Source organism: Microtus pennsylvanicus, chromosome 4, assembly GCF_037038515.1.
Source record: "Microtus pennsylvanicus isolate mMicPen1 chromosome 4, mMicPen1.hap1, whole genome shotgun sequence".
Lineage (NCBI taxonomy): Eukaryota > Metazoa > Chordata > Mammalia > Rodentia > Cricetidae > Microtus > Microtus pennsylvanicus.
The window spans coordinates 112796325-112821108 of NC_134582.1; the positions used below are offsets into that span (position 1 = coordinate 112796325).

General features: G+C 41.2%; 2 protein-coding genes across 2 annotated transcripts; one reads left to right on the forward strand and one right to left on the reverse strand.

Annotated features, from left to right (window-relative positions):
• Window positions 1-3956: 3956 nt before the first annotated feature.
• Psma2 (proteasome 20S subunit alpha 2) lies at window positions 3957-14736 on the reverse strand. The gene is made up of 8 exons (XM_075970167.1): window positions 14626-14736; window positions 12958-13034; window positions 12221-12353; window positions 10002-10124; window positions 8668-8749; window positions 6029-6102; window positions 4309-4366; window positions 3957-4218 (listed from the first exon to the last, which is right to left on the reverse strand). The coding sequence occupies exons 1-8, from the start codon at window positions 14664-14666 to the stop codon at window positions 4102-4104; spliced, it is 705 nt and encodes a 234-aa protein (XP_075826282.1). The 5' UTR covers window positions 14667-14736; the 3' UTR covers window positions 3957-4101.
• A 110-nt stretch (window positions 14737-14846) lies between these two features.
• Window positions 14847-17665, forward strand: Mrpl32 (mitochondrial ribosomal protein L32). Its single transcript, XM_075970168.1, has 3 exons — window positions 14847-15022; window positions 16370-16551; window positions 17230-17665. Exons 1-3 carry the CDS (start codon window positions 14899-14901, stop codon window positions 17482-17484), a joined length of 561 nt encoding a protein of 186 aa, XP_075826283.1. The 5' UTR covers window positions 14847-14898; the 3' UTR covers window positions 17485-17665.
• Window positions 17666-24784: the final 7119 nt, after the last annotated feature.

Sequence of the window (24784 nt, forward strand, 5' to 3'; positions counted from 1 at the left end):
TTCCAAATACACCACGCATTATTTATTTAGTGCTAAACTGACGGGTAGATAGACGAACTTTGCAGCTGAGCCACAGACCAGTTATTTAAGCCCAGGCAGCCCCTGGGGTTACATACCTTCAGCACAGCCTAAAACACCTTTATCAATTTATCAAGTACAAACTGCAGAAGGGCTTTGAAACTTCAGGTGTCTAGATGGGGGACAGAATTAAAGACAGATTCCTTAAAAGACTTTAAGAACACACCAGAGTCCTCTCTTCCAACCAGCACAGCTGGCTCGTTCCTCATCCTTCCCAAGCAATAAGTTCATGGTGATGAAGGTAAACTAGGGTGTCAGATTAAATCCCAACAAAAGGCAGGCGCCATTAAGTGGTGTTTTTCTGACTCAAACGGTGCTCCTAGCCTATTTGCTCCTCCAGTGCGCCCATCTTCCAGTACCCACCTGCTCCACCTTTCCCCTAGAAACTGTAAATAAGAATAAAAACCTCCAAAGACATCTAATATTCATGGTGTACAACAAAGTAGGTAGGTCCCAGACTCATTCACACACTTCCGAACATTCTTCTTGTGAACATTCTTCTGTTTGGACAGAGATGGCAGAACGAAGTGGCTTTAGAAAGTATCTCATAACTGGAACCTTCAAGTGATCAGTTACTCTGAGCCTCAAATAAGAAGTTTCTTCATTTAAGAGAAGGCACAGCATAGGAAAGAGCTCTTCAAAGATAAAGGCCGTGTCTCAAACCTTAATTATCAGTTGGCTAGAAAGTATAGTAAGGTTGACAACAGCAAAGAGCAAGTGTCAGATATTCCATTGACAGAAATTTTAGCTCCTTAATCAAGAAAATTAAAAGAAAAAATTTTAAATGTACTAAAAAATTTACAAAGAATTTAATAAATAAATCTTTTTAAAATTTTAATTTTTATAGTAAAGACCCTACTTGGGTGTTCAGTGCACTGAACATTAAGTATGTAGCAGAAGTGCTTGCTTTGGCAGCACATAAACAAACATTAGCCCAGAGAGTAGCATGGCCCCTACAAGAGAATGACACACAAAGTCATCCGTATTTAAAGTATCCTTATTTAAACAAACATTTGCAAACTCATCCAAGGGCAAATAAAACCACTGTAAAATTCCAGAGGCCACAGAGAGGACAGTATTTTGCCAGACAAGAACTGCAACTAATCAAAGGGCCACTGGACCGGCAGCCAGAGAATTAAAATTCTACTCCCAGGAAAACGCCAACCCCTCCCACTGAGTAACTTTAAGCTTCTTTAGGGTTGGGGTTTTAGGGTTGCACACACTGGCAGGAAAGTGGGCGAGGTTAAGTACCAAGTTCAGCAATTTCTGTCTATAACTACTGAAAATACACTCCACCATAAAGCAGTCCTCCATACTCTTCCTTTTCCAACTCCCTCTTATCCCCCAGATATGCAAATGTTAGTAACATCCACGTTTCTCTTCTAGACACTTTGCACAGCAAAACGTATGATAAGGGATTAGAGACAAAAGTCTATCAGATACAAATTGAACCAAATGTTGGGAGAAGCTATAAACTCTGGGAACATTGTAATACACAAAATTAAAAGAAACTAAAATCCACAACCCAAAATGATTTGAGAGTTTAAGAATGTTTAGAAAAGCAATGGGTTCCTACATCAAAGAATGGGTTTCTGAAATAACTGGTACAAAAAGGAAACAATTTAGTTTCAAGGACAACGAAAAGGATTATTTTGTGAACAGAATGGAGTTGTAGGCAGCTTTGCACTTAGCTGAGGCAGAAGCAAAACTAACCATGAACTTAATCTGCTTCAGTGATGTCACCTCTTCCTTGCTACTTCTGCTGCACCTGTTTGCACCCCCATCTTAAATTTACGTACCTTTGCTTTGCTTTTTTCTTTGATTTATAAATGTTGGCATTCTTCTGGGTTTTTTTTTTAATATTTATTTATTATGTATACAATATTCTGTCTGTATGTCTGAAGGCCAGAAGAGGGCGCCAGACCTCTTTACAGATGGTTGTGAGCCACCATGTGGTTGCTGGGAATTGAACTCAGGACCTTTGGAAGAGCAGGCAATGCTCTTAACCTCTGAGCCATCTCTCCAGCCCCCTCTTCTGGGTTTTTTAAGACAGGGTTTCTTTTGTGTAACCCTGGCTGGCCTAGAACTGTGTAGACCAGACTAACCTCAAACTCCTGATCCACCTGCCTCTGCCTGCAGAACATTGGGATGACAGGTATAAGACACCATCACTGAGCATCTTGTTTTGTTTGGTTGGTTTTTTCTTTAATATTGGTCATGAGAGGTCTAACAGAAATCCGTCTTTTCACCTACAATATTAAGTTTAGCCAAAAAAGAAAATCTAAGTCAGTGATTCTCAACCTTCCTAATTATTTTCATTGCTATTTCATAACTGTAATTTTGCTACTATTATGAATTGTAATGTAAAGATTCGTTTTTGAATGTCTTAGGCAACCCGTGAAAGGGTCCTTCAACCCCCAAAAGGGCCCTGGCCCAGAGGTTGAGAACCACTGCTCGTATTTCTTTGCATACTCAGCCAGGTAATAAGTTGACTTTAAAAAACCCTTTTTAATATTATGATTATTGTGCTAGATTCACCAAGCCCAACTAGAGATATGATGCTCTCAAGACACATCTTTTATTTCTTGTGTTTTGTCTGCATGTATGTCTGTGTACATGTGTGAGCCTGGTGTCCATAAAAGTCAGAGGATTTCAGCTCCTCTGGAACTGGAGCGATGGATGGTTGTGAGCCATCATATGGATACTGGGAGCTGAATGGAAATTCTCTGCAAAAGCAACAAGTGCTCAAAACTGATAAGCCATCTCTCCAGCCCCTGAAGACATATCTTAAGACAGAAGGGCAGGGCAGAGGCTGAAGCACCTGCGATGCAGGTGTGAGACCTGGAGTTTGGATACAAGGTACTCACAGGGCAAACGCGGCAGTCGTTTAGTCCCAATATTCAGAAGGCAGACATGGGTCTTCCAGAGCGAACTAGTCAGTCACCAGGCAAGCTCTGGGTCTCAACACATCAGGTGCAGAGTAAACCAACACCGACCTCTCCTTCTCCACATCATTGCTACCCACACAAACTCACGGGCCCATATACACACCATACATAAATAATTCCAGAAGGTCAAGGTGCCATCTTTCCATCTCTTAAAATGTTACCACCTCCATCAACAACATATGGACGTATAGTGACAATAGGTAGCAAAACAGCACACCCTGTCTAAACTTTAAAGGTCAAATTCTCTTCAATTACATTTAAGTCACTGAACTGCCTCCCTGTTCATATTGATGACATTCATAAACAGTCTGTTCTGTAAGTCTTTTATCCTAAGATGCCTGAGGGAGGAAACCCGATTAAAATAATGTGCCACTAACTACTTGCTCACTGCTAAGGACCTACCTCCAGTGAAGGTTCTTCTCACACTAAGGAGGGAGCTGCAGTTCTGAACTTAGTATTTGATATCAATACTAATATTTACCCTTAAGAGAAGTGCTTCCATAATCTAGGGAATCCTTTTAAATATGTTTACTACAGGAGATGGAGAAACACATAGCATCTAGCACACCATGGTTTATTTAGTTACGTATCTCTAAGAGGAGACCACTGTTGCTTAACACTTGACTGCTGTAGTACAGCTGCAGAACAGTCCACGACCTCACTGATCCACACCCAAAAGGTGCATAACACAATTTGTAGCCTGTCTCATGAATGTATCAAAGTATAGATTCTCTCAGTTTAAAAGTCATTATGAATATTAAAACCCAGAACTGTCTTTTAAGGAAACGTAGGGATGTTTGGTAGTAAAAAGGGCAATGAGATCTAATAACAAAAATATCTGAAAATTAGAGTGATTTCGTAATGTAATTTCCAAAACCAATTATGGTAAAATGAGAAGTATGTTCAAACTTTACTCTTAAAAGCTAGAACTTGGTTTTAACAGTTTATTATGATTCTTATTTTAAAAATGTGAATCAATTAAGCCATGTAGAAATAAGTCTGCACAAACAAAACATACTTTAAACATGTGTAAGTGGATAGACTGTGTGATCTGAGCTGTCCAGGCACATCTCCATCACGCTATGGCCGCTAAGTAGTCCTTCACTTCCGCTGGGGTGAGTCTCCTAAAGCCAGCTTCGTTGCAGATCCCAACTTCTATGTTATCTTCTGTCATTTGCCCTTCGAAACTTTCCTAATTGAGGAAGATAGGAAATGGTCAATTTCACAAGCAGTTCATTAGAAAAACTATCCTTTTAAAACCATCGGTGGATACTGAGCTAACCTTTAGAGTTAGGATGGCTGTATGAATGGCATCTTCCAGTTCTAGGTCTTCATTATATCTAAAGAAAAACATTGAAAACACTGCTGTTAGGGCACTGCTTAGATTCTTCATGGCTATTTTAAATAAAAGGACAGTAAAAGCGTTAAGTCTTTTAGAAATCTAACCCTCTTAAAAGTACTAAGTTGTAGTAGAACTGCAGAACAGTCCACGACCTCACTGATCCACACCCAAAAGGTGCATAACACAATTTGTAGCCTGTCTCATGAATGTACCAAAGTATACAGATTCTCTCAGTTTTAAAAGTCATTATGAATATTAAAACCCAGAACTGTCTTTTAAGGAAACGTAGGGATGTTTGGTAGTAAAAGGAGCAATGAGACCTAATAACAACAGGCTCCAAAGCCACAGAGAAACCCTGTCTCGAAAAACCAAAAAATAAAAAGCACTAAGTTGTAAGAACATTCCCTAATCATCTCAGTGAGTTATCCTCAAACTATAAAGTGAGTGGCACAGCTACTGAACTTCTAACACCATGAAAAAGCATCATTAAAAATATTTTGCTTTACCAATACTACAATGTCAGACTATTGCTAAAATCCTTTATTATTGGTTATAACACAGCACTGAAAACTCATTACTAAGTAAAATTTAAAGTGCTTTTTATGAAGATTGAGATTACAGTGTGATCAAAAGTCTAAGATCTTTAATAACTATAACATGAATATTACATGAAAATTGTACAAAGAAGAGTCATCTGTTAGACCTCAGCCATAAAACTTCCTATCCAAAATACCAGAGACAACGGCGACACTGAATTTGGATATAACTGTAAGTGAAACAGCTTGTGTGCACAGCACTGACAGCGAATTTTACACAGCACACCATTCTTAGACATACATCACGTGATCTTCTCAATGCCAACCACTAGGCTCACAATTTGTTTTGTTTATAGCACAGCCTGAAGCACAGCCCATTCTGCAGTCCAGGCTGGCCTGAACTGGAAACAATCCTCACAACTGCTGGATCACAGGCATGGGCCTCCACACCCACCTATCTCAATTTTTAATTTTCATAAGTCATTATTAAACATCCTTTTTTGTTTGTTTGTTTTTCGAGACAGGGTTTCTCTGTAGCTTTAGAGCCTATCCTGGAACTAGCTCTTGTAGACCAGGCTGGCCTCAAACTCAGAGAGCAGCCTGCCCCTGCCTCCTGAGCACTGGAATTAAGGGTGTGTACCACCACTGCCCGGCTTAAACATTTTTCTACTCTAAATATAATGGCTTTAAAAAAAATTGATGGGGGAAATGAATTAAGAAGTAAATATTTAAGAAGCAACCAATGACTGGGCATGCTGGCACACCACTCAGGAAGCAGAGGCAGGTGAATCCCTGTGAGTTAGAAACATGGTCGTCTACATGGCAGCTTAAGAAGAGCCAGGGCTACCTAGAGGAATCCTGTCTCAGTCACCCCCAAATCCCAAAAACATAAAAACTTTAAAAATGAAACAAGGTTGAGCAATACCGTTAAGAAAAGAGTAATATTACCACTAAATACACCGAAGATCAGGAAATCAAGATTCAGGGCATTTTCTCCTTTATCTTTAACTAGACTCAAATACAGAATGATACACTGAGCCTGTTAGACTCATGAATTAATCACGTAAAGAGATCTGACATCTGTAAGATCAGTCTGCCCAGGAATCTGATCCTGGGAAGCCTACCTCTTTTCAAGGAAAGTCTTCCCGTTCACGTAATTCTTCCCCATTGCTGTGGCCTTCCAGGCAAAGTAGGCTCCCTAATCAGGAAAGACAAACATTTTAAAACACTCAGATAACTCTATTCCTCTTACATCTGTAAACTGGTCTCTAACATATAAAGTCATGATTATTTATTCAAATTGAGTGGAAATTTCATAGAAAAGATTTTGTTTAAAGGTTATACAACAGATGACAAAGTCATGAAGGAACTCAGACGTTAATTTTGACTTTGGTAATGGTTTACTCAGGTATGTATCTATGTACATAATACACACATACATATCAAAACTCATCAAACAGTGATGAGTTAGAGAAATTACTGTAAATAAGACTACTTTAAAGGCTAGATAAAAGGAAGTAGGAGTTAAAGTAAAATACCAAGTAACAGTTCAGCTTAACAGACTGCACGAATCTAAAGCTGTGTCACATTATCCTGAAAACTGGTGGTCACTCATCTTTAGTGGACAGATGAGACAGCTTTTCACTGAAAGCTCCGCAACCTTTAAATATTGTAATGGGGTTGTAAAAAACCTTGCAACAGTAAAAGGTTTCCAAATATTATTATTATTTCCAAAAAAATAATTCTAAACGATATGTAAAGAATCCAAGGTGTTTTTGGCAGCTCTCTCCCACGCTACATAAGTGACTTCACCACAGCTTTGGCTCTGAATACGCACGTGCTTTCTGCACTGTTTATTCCATCATGCCACACAACACTTGTCAACACTGACTTGAGACATACATGTCAGGGAGAGGAGTTGCTTTTACTATGCTTAAAAAATGTTTTCTACTTTTATAGAAACATAATGATCTAATTATAAAAAAAAGGACAATGTTTTAGTATCATCATTCCTCAGCCTAGATGCCACTGTTAGAAATTTAGTTGTTGTTTGAGTTGTTGAATTCAGTTTCATAATAAGAATTATTAAATGAATTTTGGATTGGGATTAGAATTTCCAACAATTTTTGAAATGGCCCTAAGCATTTCCTGCCATTTCTATAGAGTGTTTTTGTGAAGTGGTATCTTTAATCACTGACAACTATAAAATCGAACTCTGAAACTCGAAGGGCCTGCAGATTCAAGTATTCTATGACTTATTCTTTCTGAAAAAATAAAGGAGCCTATCCATCTCACACTAGTATGCAAACTTGCTTCTGTTTTTAATAAAAGGTAAAATTATATGCATACCAAAGAACTGTTTTTAGCTAGGTTTCTTTGTGACTGTGAGTCAATATTTGGCTTCTGTATGCATTTTATATTTACCATAGTTACAAATAACTTTACCAGGTGGAAAGGGGTGGCGAGTGGAATGTCTAAGAAGCCCTATATTTAACAGCCTCACCTGAGAAAAACAAAGACATGCATAGAGGAAAACTCATGGCGAGGGTTAGACAATGCCTTTTTAGTCAGCAAGGAAAGGAGAGCAAGGGGTGAATGCAGTTCCCACACTGTCTTCCTCTACTGGCTGGGAAGGCAGTGTAAGGCTTATATTGAGAAAACTTGCAATGATCTAATAATTTATAAACAAGAATTCACTCCCTAATCTTTTTCTTAGGCTTCTCATAGCAAATGGAACAACGTGGAAAAAACTCAAATATCAACCTTATATCAGTGCTTTTGCTTTGAGAGTCATACTCAAGACAGCCCCAGCAGCAGACTGACGGCAAAGATTCTAGCACTGGCCTCCTGTCATGTATCTGACTTATGTGCTTCCCAAAACAACAGCTCGAGAGGGCTGATGGAATTCCATAGTGACAGCAGCTCATTCTAGTGCACGCTAACAAACGTGACCCCAAAAAGGGCAAAAACTAACGTGGCACACACTTCCTGATGGAAGAAAAGTGCCTCAGAAGTGCTGAACGCGCAAATGTGCACTACTTTATACTTTCTCAGAAGTGAAGGGCTTGAGCGATGGCTTAGGGTTGAGAGAATGCTTACAGCTCTTTGAGAAGACCCAAATTCTAGTCCCTGCACAAAGTCAGGTGGCTCTCAACTACCTGTAGCTCCAGCTTCAGTGGGACCTGACTTCTCCGGATTCCATGGGCAGCTTCAGTCACACACATATACCCACACAGACACATATGTATATGCTGGGAGATGTCTTTCTGCACACTTGAATATGTGTTGCTCTCACTGGTTAATAAATAAAGCTGCTTCGGCCTATGGCAATGCAGGATAGAGCCAGGAGGGAAAATCCAAGCAGAGATACAGGAAAAGAACAGCAGAGTCAGGAGACACCAGCAGCCACCCAAGGAGCAACATGCCAGAGCACCAGTAAGCCACTGGCCACTTGGCGATACACAGATTAACAGAAATGGGTTACTTTAAGTGTAGGAGCTAACTAGTATAAGTCTGACCCATCAGCCAAACATTTACAATTAACGTAGTCCTCTGAGGGATTACTTTGGAAGTGGCTGCGGAACCAGGCAGGACAGAAAAACCTTTTTACATGTACACACATAAATAAAGGTAAAAACAGATCATTTAAAACAAGTGGGGGGAAAAGGAAATGGTGAATTTTAAACTTTTATTGTTTCAACTTTTATTAGATATATAAAAAGCAATTCTAATTAATGCTTCAAATATATGTAATGATACTTACAGATGGATCTGACTGAAATAAATATGGTCGTCCCTCATTCCACCCACAAATAAGTAAAGAAACACCAAATGGACGAACACCACTGTAGAAAGAAAATGAAAAAGATTTATATATACTCGCAAGTAAAGCAAATTACTAAGTAAACTGAGTTAGACTTCTTAACTTTAACTTCTAAATGAACCAACTTAAAATGAATTCTTTTTATTATAGCTGGGAAGAGCAGTAAGCCTAAACCAAATGATGTAGCACCTTGCTTCCCAAAAGTTCAGGAGAAAGTAATTCTCAGTGTAACATCATTACAGAACTGTATCAAGAGGCAGAACATGGTACCATCCTGGGAAAGGGTTAATAATGCTTGTTTCTCAGACGGGTTAAGTCTGAAAGAAGTGGATTAGTTTCTATGGAGGTCACTGCCTGCTCTTCTTTTACCGTGTGACATCTGTCCATGCAATGCTATCTGCCAGAAAAACCTTACCAAAACCAAATTACCCGTATAAGTGCAAACCATGTCCTTGGACCCACAGAGCTCAGATATTTTGTTGGAGCAACACAAATTAGAGTGAGACAAACACCTATAAAGGTGCCACAGTCTAAGTTAAGCATGGAGAAACACACCCTAACAAATCTAGTAAATACGTCTTCCCCACAAGGCTTGTGCATCAGCAATTACTTTCACACCATCTTATTCACCATATATTTAAGGTGAGAGCTGGAGAGATGGCTCAGCAGCTGAAAGCCCTGACTGCTCTTCTTGAGGTCCTGGCTCACAACTGTCTAATAACTGTAGTCTCATAGAACTGTCATGGAATCCAATGCCCTCTTCTGGTGTGCAAACACACAACACATCCATATACATAAATAAAAACAAAATAATTCTTTAAAAAATAAAACTGGTATTAAAATGTTATTGCTGTTTTATATGCTCACAATCACTTTAGGTTGAAAAGCTAAGTACAGAGGCACTGAAGACTGCCTATAAAGAATCACCAGCAAAGGGCCCTTCTAAAAATCAAGATGCTTTATTCTGCTGCAGGATAAGAACCCACTCTCTTTTCCCCTGTTCTTCCTTTTGAGACAGCATCTGTGTAACCCAGATGTGACCTCCCTCAGTGTCCCACGTACTCAGCTCACAGGTGTGCACCACGGCATACAGTCACATTTTCATCTTAATTATTTCAAATCAAAATCAGAAACATTTATATCACAGTGATTTTCTTCGTTTGTTCAGCAAATACAGAAATAATAAGACTCCTACTCATTTGTTTTCTTTTACTATGTTTTTTCTTCTTCTTCCAATTCATGATACATGTCTTCAAGTAATAAGAACAACTTACCCTGACTGGGTATACTCCTGCATCACAGAGGCTACTCTCTGTACCAGCTGGGCTGTGGGGATGGGTTCTTGGTAGACAAGATAGTATTGCTGGGCAAGTTTCCGAGCTCTGTGCACAAGCACTCTAAGGCAATAAGAAAAATAGTTATGACACTCTACTAACTACCCACAACTTTTGTCTGAAAGCACACACAACACAAGCTTGGCATGCATCTCTATCAGCTCAGAAGAGTCTCTTGACACCTAAGAAAAAGAATGAGAAGCAGGGACTAGAGTACAGATAGTAACACATCTGGGAGTTGGAGAGATGGCTTAGCAGTTAAGGGCACTGGCTGCTCTTTCTAAGGACCCAGGTTCAACACCCAAGACCCACATTGGTGGCTCACAACCATCCTAACTCCATTTTCAAGGGATCCAATGCTATCTTCTTGCCAATGGGGGCAGTATCTGCACATGGTGCAGAAAAACCTACACTACACACTGTAAAAAGATGATATTTAATTTACAAAGTAAGAGCTTCATTTCTCCTTCTGTGACTTCCACCAAACTGCTCTCCTTATCTTGAGAACAGTCTATTTATACTTTACTCAGCCATCCCAAACTTAGATGCATATGAGCATACGCATTCAATTCTGGGCATATTTCTTTCCCTCAGCCTGTCTTTTCTACAGTCTACCTTAAGTACTGCCTACAATTTAGAATAGCCTTCAAAGATTAAACAAACAGTAAATAAGAAGCTACATTTTACATAAGGTATGAAAATCATACCATTGTGATGGTAATCTTGTCAACATGACTACAATTGTAATTTACTAGGATTCAAGGTGCTGCAAGGGCTTTTAAAAGTCAGATTATTTGAAGCAGAAAGACCCACCCTAAATATGGGCTATGTTTTCTGATGGCAACCCAGACACAAAGGTCACAGGACAAGGAAACTGCTCTTAGCCTTCTTGCCTCACTCTAGCTGGATAGTATCTACACTGGAGCTGCCTTCAGTACTAAACACAGCTTCTTCAGGATTCTAACACAGACTGGAGACCAGCAGCTCTGAAGAATCCTCCAGGACTCCAGCACTAGACTGGGACTGCTTGTTGTGTGATATTTTGATCAGATTCTGACAATAAAGCTTGCTTGAAGTCAGAGGGCAGAGCTAGACACTAGCTGACCAAAATGAACCATAGAGGAATGAGGACAGATAGGATACAGGAAGTAGGAAGGTAGGCTGAGAGAGTTCAACCCTTTTTGGATGGAGGAATGGAAGAGGTAGGTCACTGGTGGCTTCTCTGATACCTGACTCCCAGTTTTTTATTGATAAAGAATAATTAGATAAACGTCTTAACTGCTGAGCCATCCGGCCTCATGGACTGAATAATAACTACCACACTCTCTGCCTTTCTGCCAGCATGCAGCCAGCTAGACTATCCCGACCACAGCCTACATTGGTCTAATAACCCCATGGTGTATGTGGGAGGAGGGTGTATGTATCTTCTATCAGTTCTGTTCCTTTAGAGAACCCTGACAAATACAGCTATACAGAAATGAAATACATTCAGACAGATTTATCCTCACCCCCTCAGGCCTACTTCTCTGAAATATACACATTATCTCTCGCGAAGACACTCATGCCCTTCCATCTGAAGCGTATTTGATCAGCAGCAGTCCACTGCGGTGTCTATTCTACATGGCGGTGGAGAATTTTCCACAACAGAAACGCAATCATATTCTGGTAACCCTGTTGGCTTATAATTCCAAGTGAAACTATCTTGTTTCATAAAATTCTTTTTCTTTCAACTTACTGGTACTCCAGTGAAATAAAAAGGGAGTGATTCTACAGGCCTAAGAATCCTGGCTGGCCACTCAGAAACCTTCAGTAGCCTTAAACACATTTGTCCCTTTGATAAGAGCAAAAATAAACAGAATGAGGCTAACTCTACATGGTCCATGCTCTCTCTTGTTGCCTGAATCACCTTAACAATATTTTATTATAAATGAATGCATTTTATCATTTTTAAGGTGAATCAGAACACCAAAGCCCTTCCTACCAAGACCTTGGAGAGAATGAAATAATGATGAGAAAAAATAGGTAGTAGGTAATTTATCACCTCACAAGATCAAGCTCCACATAACCCGTACAGGCAAACCACATTTAGCTAGGACTAAATGAAACAACCACAGAGGAGGAGCGAGGTGATGAGAAAACACTGTGACCGGCTGTGGTACCTGTAGTCTGGGCCCATGCCACTATACACCAAACCAATGTGCTTGGTGATCGGTTCCACTTTGTGGACGCTCCTTTCATCATACAGGATGGATTTCTGTTTTTTCTCAGTGGCTAATACTACACCATTTGCAGCTTAAAAGAGAGGGAAAAAAAGACAAATATTAGAACATGCTCTTCGTTAGCTTTCCAGCTACAGATGCATCCAACAAATGTGCTGCTTTCTCTACATTATGAAGCCTTTTTCTGGATTCTTATACAAAAATTACCTGACAAATAATAAATCATTTTTCTGTCACTGGTCATTTATACTGCACAAACAAACAAATCCAAGTCTTTCGCAATATTTTCAGGTCTACTGGTTTTAAAACAATAAACTTGGTAACTCTTCTAGTATAAATGATAAGAAAATTTTCTATTAGGACACTAGAACATATAATAATTTTATCTTTAAATGTTTTACAGTTAGCCCTTTATAAATAAGATAAAACTTCCAGAGAAAAATACTCAGTTGAAAAATAAAATAATAATAGTTTCCTGAGAAAAAAACTACCTATGGAGTATTACAATATACTACAATGACATGTTTGCTATGAAATTTCAATTACTGGTCTGAATGCTATTTTCTTTAAACTTCAAAATTCTCTAACAAAAAGACTGTTGAGAAGTACGCACTTACATCTACCGTATCTCAGGTACGCAGTAACAAGCATAGGCAGTGAACAAAACATTTACTTGCCTTTAATTCCCACTGAAGGGGCCCCTCCAGCTACTGCAGCCAAAGCATACTCGATCTGGACAAGTTTCCCAGACGGGCTTAAAAAGAAACAAAGGTCTATGTTCATGCACTTTCGAATATTTACTCGCTTCACTTCCTATCCCTGGCAACTTATATCATTAATAGTTTAATACTAAAAACAGTATTTCTTTCCTAAACAGCTAAACCTTATCATGTTTTTTGTTGTTGTTGTTTTTAAGGTTGTTACAGTAAAGAAATCCGCTGTACAAATATTCAGATGCTTGCTATAAAAGATTCAGGGCTGAGGATGTGGCTACTACGGTAGGGTGCTTGCCTAGAATGCATGACACAGCATAAACCAGGTGGTAGTACACCTGGGGAATCGGAGGCAGGAAGAGCAGTTGAAGGTCGTCCTTAGTAACTGGCCATTTTACTAGCCTGGGCTACAAGTGATTCAGTCTCAAAAGGAAATTTTAAAAAATTTCCAGTCCCTTATGGTCTATATTCATTTGTTTCAGCTCCAGTGAGACCACATTTGGGACCATATCTCTTTTGTTTACAAATATAAGTGACTACCATGCATAATTAGTCTCTGCCACAGTATGTGATTAAATCATTTGCTAAGGAATTAAGGGGAAATCATTCAAAGTTTCCAAAACAAATACAACAAAATTGCATACCACAGTTATCCGGAACTACAAAAAGGCAATTTTCAAAAGAAAGACAATATATTGTGACAAGAAGTATGTTCATTTTTGTTTTCAGAACGAACAACGTTTGAATATCCATTTAGCTACGAGTGGACAACTTTGAAAAAGCTCAATTGTTTAGGCTGTGGTTAGCTCATCCCTAACTCAACATACATATAGGTGGTAGTGGAAAACCAGGTACAGTTAAATTCAACAAGTAGATCCTGGCTGCCTTCAGTCGAATCCTGAAGACAATGGTCAAACTACAGTCGTTTGTCTAATTTCTTCCGTGATGAATTTTCTTAAACAGGGAACGATGAGGAAATAAAGTACACATCGTGTGTGCCTTGAGAAAACGCATTTAACTCTCTCTCTCTATCCCATAACAGCAAAGTCTAAAATCTTTTTAAAGCAATTTTTCGTGACGAATCAAGCTCATCGACTTTAGCTTATCAGTTTGAGCGCTCCACGAAATCCGGAAGGGAAATCTGCGCTTTCATTTTGGAGTTATAGTCTCTAGCAGCATAGTAGAAACCGAAAGCAGAGTGAGCTTCGAAGCACACTGGCGCTAAACGGGAGACTACGACTCGGACTTAACAGTACAGAACGATTTCCCAAAGGAAAATGGGCGTCTCATACATCTGAGCAGGAATCAGTTTCCGAAGCTCCCTATCTGGGCCAGGAAGGAAATCCTAGTCCTGGATGGACCAGCGGAAACCAGGCTGTCCCATAGCGCTTTCTCTAAGCTAGAGAGGGAAAGCCAGCGCCTGGCTCGGAGCCTGCAAATCCTCAGCCCCAAAGGCGGCGGGCCCCTGCATGGGCCCAGGCCTGGCACCGCACATGACTCTGCAAAGCTGCGAGTCCAACCCCATTCCCGCGCGCTCATGCAGAAACACCAGCCAGACCCAGGACACGGGGGCCTGGTCCGGGGCGCTCCTGGGACCTGTGATGCGTGGAACCTGAGGGGCCACCAGGGTACCTGAATGTAGTCAGCGAAAAGCTGTAACCGCGCTCTGCCATCTTTACCCAGGAAGTCGGGAAACAGCCACGCCCATGCGCGGTACGTCTGTTTCCTTTAATGTTCTATTATCTCTGATTGGAGGAGAGTCGGATGCGCTCCAGGGGCAGCTGGGAGTTGGAGTTTGAGGATCCCAGGCAGGGCGGCCCTGCGCATGCTCTGAGCAGGGAGGCGGGGAGCGGGGGGCGGGGGCTTGCGCACGGTCCCGGCAGGCATCTCTGTCCCGAGAGAAACATGGCTGTCTCCTTGCTGCTGCTGTCCTTTCCGTGGCCGGCGCGTCCCGGACCGCTCCGCAAGTGCTGGGAGCTGCTGCAGCAACTGAGGCAGAACTGGAACGGCCTTGCCAGTCCCCAGTGGGGTCCGTAAGGAAAGAGTTCGTAGGAAGTGGGTTGGCGGGGGCTTCCGAGTTGTGTGAGAGAAACAGCGCGTGCTTTTTTTTTTTAGTTGACTTGGAGGGATTGGGGAGAAGCTGTTTCTGTAGCTCAGGAGGTCTGGAGGTCTGGAACTCACTGTGTAGCCCAGCCTAGCTTCGAGCTACTGGTATCCTGGATGTTAAAATTTAAATTGCTTTACCTTTTACAGCATATCCCAGAAGTGATAATACCTAGACGATCTGAATAGATTTATTCCATTAGATCATAAATGCCGTGTGATAAATATTTGTCTCCATGTGCTACCTGAAATAATCATTCCAATCGATTCGGTGTCCGGTAGGCCAAAAAAGTCCCCAATGTCACGCAGGCAGTCCAGAGCTGTTGTAACGTCTGGGCTCTATGTAGCAAAACATAAGGTCTGTTGAGAAAGAATGCCAATATAGAAAACTTTATGTATTTTTTTTATCTTTTAAGCTGGGGGGGGGGCGGGGTGAGACAAGGTCTATCCATGTCCAGTCTGCCCATATGTGCCCGATCCTTCTGCTTCAAGCTCCCGATTTCTGGAGGTTTGTACCTGGGCAGCTTATGTACTGGTAAGAAGTCCAGAGAATAGAGCGAACTGTTGCAAGTCTGAAGAATAAAAGGAAGGACAAAGGAATACTTTCTAAGCAGTTTAGAAAAAATAATTGAAATACTTGATAGGGTCATACATAATAAAGTTCCTTTTCTTAGCACACAGGTCAAGATTAAGGAAGAATGTAATGGCTTTAGAAACATATAAGCTTCCTAAAGGAGCTAACTGGGTCAGAATACTATGGTACAGCTGATGGCCAGCGTAGTCATCTCAGTGCTGGTCAAAGTATATGTAAGGAATCTCAAAATTAAATTTACTTGTACGTTATTTACTACTAAACTACAGCGTCCAGCATTGCATAAGGCGAGAAATGCTTAATAAACCAGTTGCTTCATTAGGCTGGACTAAGAAAACATTCCATTTGAATTATTTTAAATTGCGTTTTGTGTGAACTTTAGTATTTTAATAGCTGGGGTTTATTAATATCTGTTTACTTTGACATTCTAAACTGTGCATGTCAGGCCAGCCGCTTGGTTCAGTAGTAAAGGGCCTTGGTGCCACAACCTGAGTTCTAGCCCCAAGACCTACACGGTGGAAGGAGAGAACTAACTCTGAAAGTTGTCCCCTGACCTTCACGTGTGCATACATACACACATACTTTACAGGTGTGTATGTCTAATGACGTGTTGATTGTTGAAGAGATGGTATCTATAAGTAGTCGTTTAGAGATTGATTCTGGTATCTGTTCTGTTTTTAGCACCAGCATTAGCTGTCCAGGGTCCATCCATGCTCACAGACCCAGCCCACGGCACCAGTGGAAACAAAGAGGATTCCAGCTTTTTAGATAGTATCTTTTGGATGGCAGCTCCCAAAAACAGACGCTCCATTGAAGTTAACCGGTGTAGGAGAAGAAACTCCTGGAAGCTTATTAAAATTAAGGTAGTGTGTGTGTGTGTGTGTGTGTGTGTGTGTGTGTGTGTGTGTGTGTGTGTGTTTTGGGGGTGTGTGTGCACACCCACTCTTCCTCAAGCCTACCATTGATAGACCTCTTATTCATATAGCAGAGGAATTGGCTTTATAATAGTCTTGTCATCTTGTTTGGCTCACTGTAGATCAAAAAGTAATTTAACTCTTCCTTGATGTCCCGCTGTGTTGATGGCTCCTTGTTGATTATTTATTGTTTGAAATTAGAGAACTGATAGAAGTCTTAATTAAAAAGTCACGTGGGATCCTCACAAGCAATTCTTATGTAAAAGTCTCCCAACTTTTTCCTCTGCTATTCTTAATGTGGAATTCACTAGAGTTACATAATCAAAATATTCTCCTCAGGCCAGAGGGTAGGTAAGAGAATCTGAGAATAGTTTATTCATAGGCCATACAAATAAAAACATACTAGATGGGTAAACTTGAGTTCTAGCCCTGATTTTCTTCCTCATTTGAACTCAGTGTTACTGTTCTCTCCGTTTTACTGTTTTTTAAAGTTGAACGAGATAGTGTATAACCTCATATAGCATGAGCGCTCTCAGAAAGATGCAGTGTCAGCATCTTACGGCTCCTGCTGGCTGGTGATTGTGTAGTATATTTCCTGTCGTTAATAGGTTTTTCTTTGTTTTCAAGAACAATATAGACGTTTGCCCTGAATGTGGCCATCTGAAGCAGAAACATGTTCTCTGTGGCTACTGCTATGAGAAAGTACGCAAGGAAACAGCCCAAATCAGACAACAAATATGGACTCAAGAAGGGGGCCCCTTTAAAGCCCCAACTGTAGAGACTGTGGTACTGTACACGGGAGAGAAACCCTCAGAGGATGATCAGGGCAAGAGGATTATTGAACGAAATACGAAGAGGCCATCCTGGTTCACCCAGAATTGATACTGAAGAAGTTAAAAAAATAATAATTTCATAGTCTCTAAAATCAGGAGTCTTTGTTTTTATGTTGTGCCTGTTTTCATATCAATGTATTTTAAAAATTGACTTTATTAGCTGTTAATTTTAAATGAAGTATATCTCTTTGAAGAGTGTCTCTTGAATAAACTCAAAATACTTATGCAAAGGCATAGTGGATTAATATGTGTGTTTCTATAATGCTGTTGAGTCTTAATTAAACCTGAAATTTCCCCAGACCAAAACATAAAAAAGTAATAAAATTCATAGCTAATTATATGGACTGTTTGAATTCTTTCAGATTTTTGAAATGATAGTTGTATCAATGAGAAAAGGTTGTAGGCCAGGCCCATGGCACACTTCCTGAATCCCAGCATTCAGGAGTAGAAGCAGGATCTCGAGTTCCAGGCCAGCCAGGGCTACAAAGTGAAACCCAGTCTCAAAAAAAAAGAGAAAGAGACTTTCTTCTTTGTTGATTTAGCAAAATTGTCTTTGAAAGATTTGCTTTTATGGAACATACTATGGTAATTTCCTTAAATAATAGTAATAATTCTTACTTTACATTAATCAAATCACATTCCAGTGTCATTGTAGATGTTTGTGAGATTGTTTGGAGAATTTTTTTTAAATGAGATTAATAAATCCCAGTATATAAAGAAATGTATTATGGATATAGATTCTACTTTTCTTCCACTATATCTTTTTAGTTCACTTCATAGTCCAGTATTTTTACTAACTTAGAGCAATAGCATCTTTACATTCTCCAATCCGTTTATTTTCACTTGAATTTCTGAGTCCCTCTGTAGTCCATGACTTGCTAGCTCATTTTTTCACTCCAAGTACAATTAAGATAGTTTATTGAAGAAAGGGAATTACAATTAAATGAACAACAACAAAATTCTTAACAACCACAGTAAATAACTTGGAATGTATCTAAAACAAAGTATCTACTATGATAATATGAACATTTACTAATTGGAAATAATTTCAGCCCTAAACTTATTTGAAGAGAAGGAATATTCAAGAAGTGTCTCTGAAGCCAGGAAATGGTGGTACATGCCTATAATCCCAGCACTCAGGGAAGCAGAGGTAGGCAGATCTCTGTGAATTTAAGGCCAGTTTGGTCTACAAAGCAAGTTCCAGAACAGCCAGATACAGAGAAACCCTGTCTCAAAAACTTAAAAAAATAAAAAATAAAAGGAGTCTCGACACTAAACTGGGGGAACACTTTTCCCATGGGACTTCCAATCAGGTACTGTAATAAGGTCATCCATGTGCACATTTTACAGACAAACGACCAATTTCATGGAATATATTAAACTGCAGTTCAATAGAAGCAAATCTTTTAAAACCTAGGGAGCATAGAACCAGTGAACAGCTCTTCGAAGGACTGACTCACTCCAGGAAGGAAAGAAAAAACAAAGGAGTTGGTTATGGATTTTGGACATTGTTAAAGCAGCCCACCACAAATGACTTTTTTTTATTTTGGCAAGTCAGTAATGTGCTGTATGTCAAATTTTTAGTTGAATTTACTAGAAATTAAATCCTTGGTTCAGAAAACCGAGGCTCATCTGTTACCTCCTTGGTATCAACTGTTGATTGACAGACTGCAAAATGAACCCTAGGTAACAAATCCTCCAGTTGAGAGGCAGCTCATAAGGGTCGAGCCCTTACACACGGGACTAATGCCCTTGGAAGGGTATTCAATTTTTAAAAGATCCTTTTAAAATAGGGATTCTTTTTTTGTAGTTTTTGTGGCAAACCCAAGATAAACCTTGTAAGTAATGCCTAGAGTAGGCCTTTAAGGTACCAATTGGTGAGAATTCGATTCTCTCTTCAGGATTGTCTTATACGGCCACCCCCACCCTTCTATATACATTATATATTATGTACTATAATATGTATATATATTTTTTACTGCCTATGATTATCATTTCTTGGTACATTAAATAAATAGGCTCTATCTTCAGTTACAGTTCCTAAGTGGCATCATTTTAGGGGCTGTGTTTTGAATAACTTCATCACCACTCTCTCCCACAGAAGTGTTTTCTAACTGCTGTTCTTTACTGATTTCCAAAGCCAAGGGCGTCTAGATAGCAGGGTGCTCACTGGACACCATGACCCACTCACTCTTCATGGAGTAGCTCTCCACTGAAAACACTCCTTAGAAGGCACGTGCCTTTGTATTACTGCCAGGGTTACACAAGGATCCCATCGACCTGCACATGCACCTTTTCCAAGTTTGTGAAGTCACTAGTACGAGTTATGGGTGCGATTTGGAAGAGAATGGGAAGAAAACTAGAGGTCCAACTTACTCAAGTCTGCTGGACCCAGGTAGTCGGGCTTAGGGGTAGCTTTATGGTTCCTGCCTTTAAACCACGTGAGGAACTGCCGTGATTTAGGTAAACACTATGCAGCCACACTGTAGGACCACAGCTAACTGCAGGGTCTTCTCAGTAACAAACTGTCAAAGCCTAGCCGTGCTAGAGACACGGCCTGCCTCTATCAAAGCCGGACTAGCTGAACATAGAGGACAATGAGGAATACTTAGAACTCAGGAACAATCGCAGTGGGTTTTTGATCCTACTGCACGTACTGGCTTTGGGGGAGCCTAGGCAGTTTGGATGCTCACCTTAGGAGACCTGGATAGAGGTGGGCGGTCCTTGGGCTTCCCACAGGTCAGGGAACCCTGATTGCTCTTCGAGCAGATGAGGGAGGGTGACTTGATCGGGGGAGGGGGAGGGAAATGGGAGGCGGTTGCGGGGAGGAGGCAGAAATCCTTAATAAATAAATAAAAAATAAATAAATAAAAAAAGCCACCAGCCTGGAGCTAGAGAGCAAGGTGACTTTGAGGAAGAAAAAGCAGTCTGTGGTGTTGAGTGAAGGCCACCGACAGAAGATACAATTGCGTCTCACATAGCTGTTCGGGGCTTCTCTTAATCCTCCTGGGAGTTAAACACTACTCTCTCGGTCTCTTCCTGCCCCACATTCTTGGGTACGTGCAACCTGCTTAGTGTAGGTTCCTTGGCATGAGCATTTTTCAGGATAAATACTGTTTTTCTTATAGTGAAATTTTAGGGGCTAAAAGACACCTTCTCATCAATACTATTTGAATTCCGTAGTTCTAATCAGGATCAGTTCCCTTTCTGCATCCTTGTGATATTTGACAATATCTGTAGACATGGGTTACAGATTGGTAGGGAGCTACTGGATTCTGCTGGCTAGAAGACAGGGATGATACTCATTATTTTCCCTTATCTGACTCAAAGTTAATTCTATTTTGATTTTTTGTAATGTAACAATTTTTAGCAGGCCTCACTGTGCCAACTACTGGACCTTTTTGTGGGGCCTGCTGGCTCCCCAGTAATGACAAGGAGACTTACTCATTATTAAAGCTCAGCTATAGCTTAGGCTTGTTTCTAACTAGGTCTTAGAACGTCAATTAACCCATTTCTATTACTCTACGTACTGCCACGTGGCTTGTGGCTTTCCCGGTCCTCCAGCATGTCTTGTTCCTTCTGTGTCTCCTGGCACACTACCTTTCTTCTTCCCAGTATCCTCTGTGTTTGGCTGTCCTTCCTTTACCTCCTGCATAACTAATGGCTGTTTAGCTTTTTACTAAACCAATAAGAAGGTGCCTTAACTGGGCCATGGTGGTGCAGGCCTCTATTCCCAGCATTCTGGAGGCAGAGGCAGGTGGATCTTTGTGAGTTCGAGGCCAACCTGGTCTACAAAGCAAGCTCCAGGACTGCCAGGGTTGCTACACAGAGAAACCCTGTCTCAAAAAACAAATAAACAAACACAAAGATGGCACCTTGGCAAAGACACATCTTCACAGTATACAAAAAGGTTATTCCACAACGGCCATCCTCTCTTTTCCATGTTTTAATCTCAGTGATAGCTTTTGTGTCTGTGCCTCCAAGTCTAGTTTTCCTTTCAACTCAAGACTCAAATATCCAAGTAATACTACAAGTTATCTATTAGAGTATCACTTAAACTTTTAACACATTGCAGCCTCAACCTTCCCAGGTAGCCTAGCTTAGCTTACTTATTCAGTAAGTACAACTACTTTACAGACTAATATTTTGAGGTTAGAACATTAAAAGCACTGCTAATTAGACCCATCTCCACCTGTTAGTCACACCCATCTCCACCTGTTAGTCACACCCGTCTCCATCTGCCAGACAAACCCATTTCTACCTGCTAGTCATACCCACCCCTACCAGCAATCTGTACCCGACTTTGCCATTTTGAAAAGAATCAAGTTGCTTCAGCAAAACTCTAGTCAATATGTTGTTTTCTCTTTTCCTTCTCAAGCACAGCAATTAATGAACAACACCTTGACTCTATCCTCTGTCTCCAACGGGTGTTTGATTTAGAGAGGCCAGAAGGGGTACAGTAAGGGAAACGCATTGGAGTGGGGACAGGCCTGGCAGTCGCCTGGACCAAGTGATGTGGTATAGACCATGATGGTGATAAAGAGAGATATAATGGAATTTGTAGATACAAGTAATGGGATTTGCCACATTTCAGAAAGAGAACAAACTAGATTTGGTGGGACAGAGGTCAGAAGGTACACATGTCAGGTAGGTAGTCAGTCCCACACTGCTCCCAGCAGTCTGGAGAGCTGCATTTAGAGCCCTCACTCAAGTAACACTCAAGGGTCCTTGAGTCTGACCAGATGGCTCAGCCCGGTGATCTGAGTTGAACCCCAGAGACCCACATGGTGGAAGGGAGGAGTAGCTCCCAGATGTTTCCTTCTGTAACTGATCTGGCAGGCACAACTGTATCCTAAAGGCATATTTCAGCTGCCGGACTATTAAGACAATGAGTACCGAGAAGTTGAAATTTCCCCAGCGATCCCTTGGTGGAAGAAGAGAAACACTGAAACTTCATGCCAGACAGAGGAATATCTTGGCTCCCAGAAGAGATACTTCACACAACTCTTAACAATTTGTCAGACTGCATTGCGAGTTAAGAATGAAGCCCAGATGGCAGGGCCACAGCTTGAACAGGACTGCTAAAATGTGCTTATTCCTGGCCCTCTCTTTAAACCTTAATCTCATTTCAGGGCCCTGAAGATGGCCTGCTGAGGGGGGGGGTCTCCCTGGATCTCTTGGGGCTTTTCCCAATGTGAGTTTTAGTTTATGTAATTTTTCTTAAAAACTTCTTGGATGGGGGCTGGAGAGATGGCTCAGTGGTTAAGAGCATTGCCTGCTTTTCCAAAGGTCCTGAGTTCAATTCCCAGCAACCACATTGTGGCTCACAACCATCTGTAAAGAGGTCTGGCGCCCTCTTCTGGCCTTCAGGCATACAGAAGGAATATTGTATACAAAATAAATAAATAAATAATTTTAAAAAAACTTCTTGGATGGCTCCACCCATGCACATATGCCATTACTAACTGGACCTAGTGGTTGATTGGTTCGTTTGTTAAGATGGGCATGGTGATGCATACCCTTAATCCCAGCACATGGGAAACGGAAATGCAGATCTCTATGAGTTTGAGGACAGCCTGGTCTTTATAGCGAGTAACAGGCCAGCCAGGGCTACACAGTGGACAACAGACTCATGCCTGAGAACCTGGTAATTACTTGGTCCTGGAGATTGGGTTACCTCAGCAGTCAGATTGACCCAACAATGGCTGTCTCTCACTGAGGGGTAGGGCAACCACAGGTAGCTGCTCAGTCCTGGAGATCCCTGGAGATCCCTGGGTCCCTGGTCCACAAGGAAAGCTTGGAAATACTGGTTCTGATATAAGCATAGGAACCACCAGCAGCAGGCCGATTAAGTCCTTGTTTCTGTAACTGGTCATGTGGCCCTAGCGTCTATCCTGTATTTCTTCAACCCTCAGGAAGCACTTTAGCGGATCTTGGTTATTTACCTGGACAGGTGGCCTGCAGGTTCTGGTCTGTTTGTCACCCTTCCTGGATGTGTTATACTTTCATACTAGCTGTGATCACAGGACATGGAGCACGAAGAGTTACCCCAAAGGCTCTCCTGTCTTCCAGACACACTTCCTTAGCTGTAAAATGGGTACTATAGTCAGAGTAATGCTATTTGAAATTAGTTTGGGTGAAGTACCACATGCAAAAAGGCAAACTCATGACCAGCATAAGCACTCCAGTAAGGACAAAATGTTGACCCCTCCATTATGGAAGTTGTTCAGTGTAACCAACTTGCCACCAGGGTACGACTGACTGGTCACCCTGGGTTAGAGCGCCATATCAGGAGTTCAGTGTTGTTCTAAGACTGGCAGATTTGACACCTAGCAGCAGCTGTAGCCCAGTCAGCCTTAGTAAGTGGAAGTCCATAACTTCTATCTCTGCCACCATGGTCACTTTGTTCATGCGCCTATTGAACAGGATGGTCTGGGGAAGAGGCTCTCCACACACAGGTCATCTTGTCTACTGAACCCTTCTGGAGTGGCTTTTAATGAGCATTTACGTGGTACACAGGCATTTTCACAGCCTTCGTCATTGGAGAGGTCTATCCATGTGCCCCTTGCCCAAATGTCTTTCTCGCCAATTTTCTAACCATGCTCCTTCCAAGTCCCTGGCCATCCAATCAAACCATTGACCACAGCCCATGAATCAGTGAACAGTCACACATCTGACCATCACTCCTTCCAAGAAAAATGTACAACAATATCCATTGCTTGAAATTCTGCCCACTGTGAAGATTTTTCTCCACTAAGGTCCTTCACAGTTGGTCCAGAAAGGGGCTGTGATGTTGCAGCCAGAGGTGGTGCCAGCATAGTGTGTAGAGTCATCTGTGAAAAAGGCCCTAGTTTTTTCTTAGTCAACTCATCTTAGAGCATCCTCCATAAAGTAAATTGTCAATGCCTGGGTCCAGAAGCTATTGTAACAGCAATAGGAACCATAGACATCTGGGCAACCTCTTTGTACAATTTGCTTGTGCCCCATCAGGACCTGCTCAGGCCCAATCATACATACTATTTCCATTTGATGATGGATTGCTGCTGTGATCTTCTAATGTTGTGGCTTGGTGAATCAGGTAATACCCAGTTCATAATGGGCACTTCAGGTCACATGGCAGCCTGGGGACCCATTTTCAAATGTTCAGTTTCTACTAAGAACCTATAACAAACCAAGAACTGCCCATCAAGTACCAGTGAGTCTGCTAATCATACAGGCCAAGTGACAGAGCAGCCTGGTTGTTTTGAAGAGCCTTTTGTTGCTCCAGGCCCCACTCAAAAATAGCAGCTTTTCTACTCACTTAGTATAGGGGCCTAAGTAACAGGTACAAGAGAGGAAGATTCTGTCTC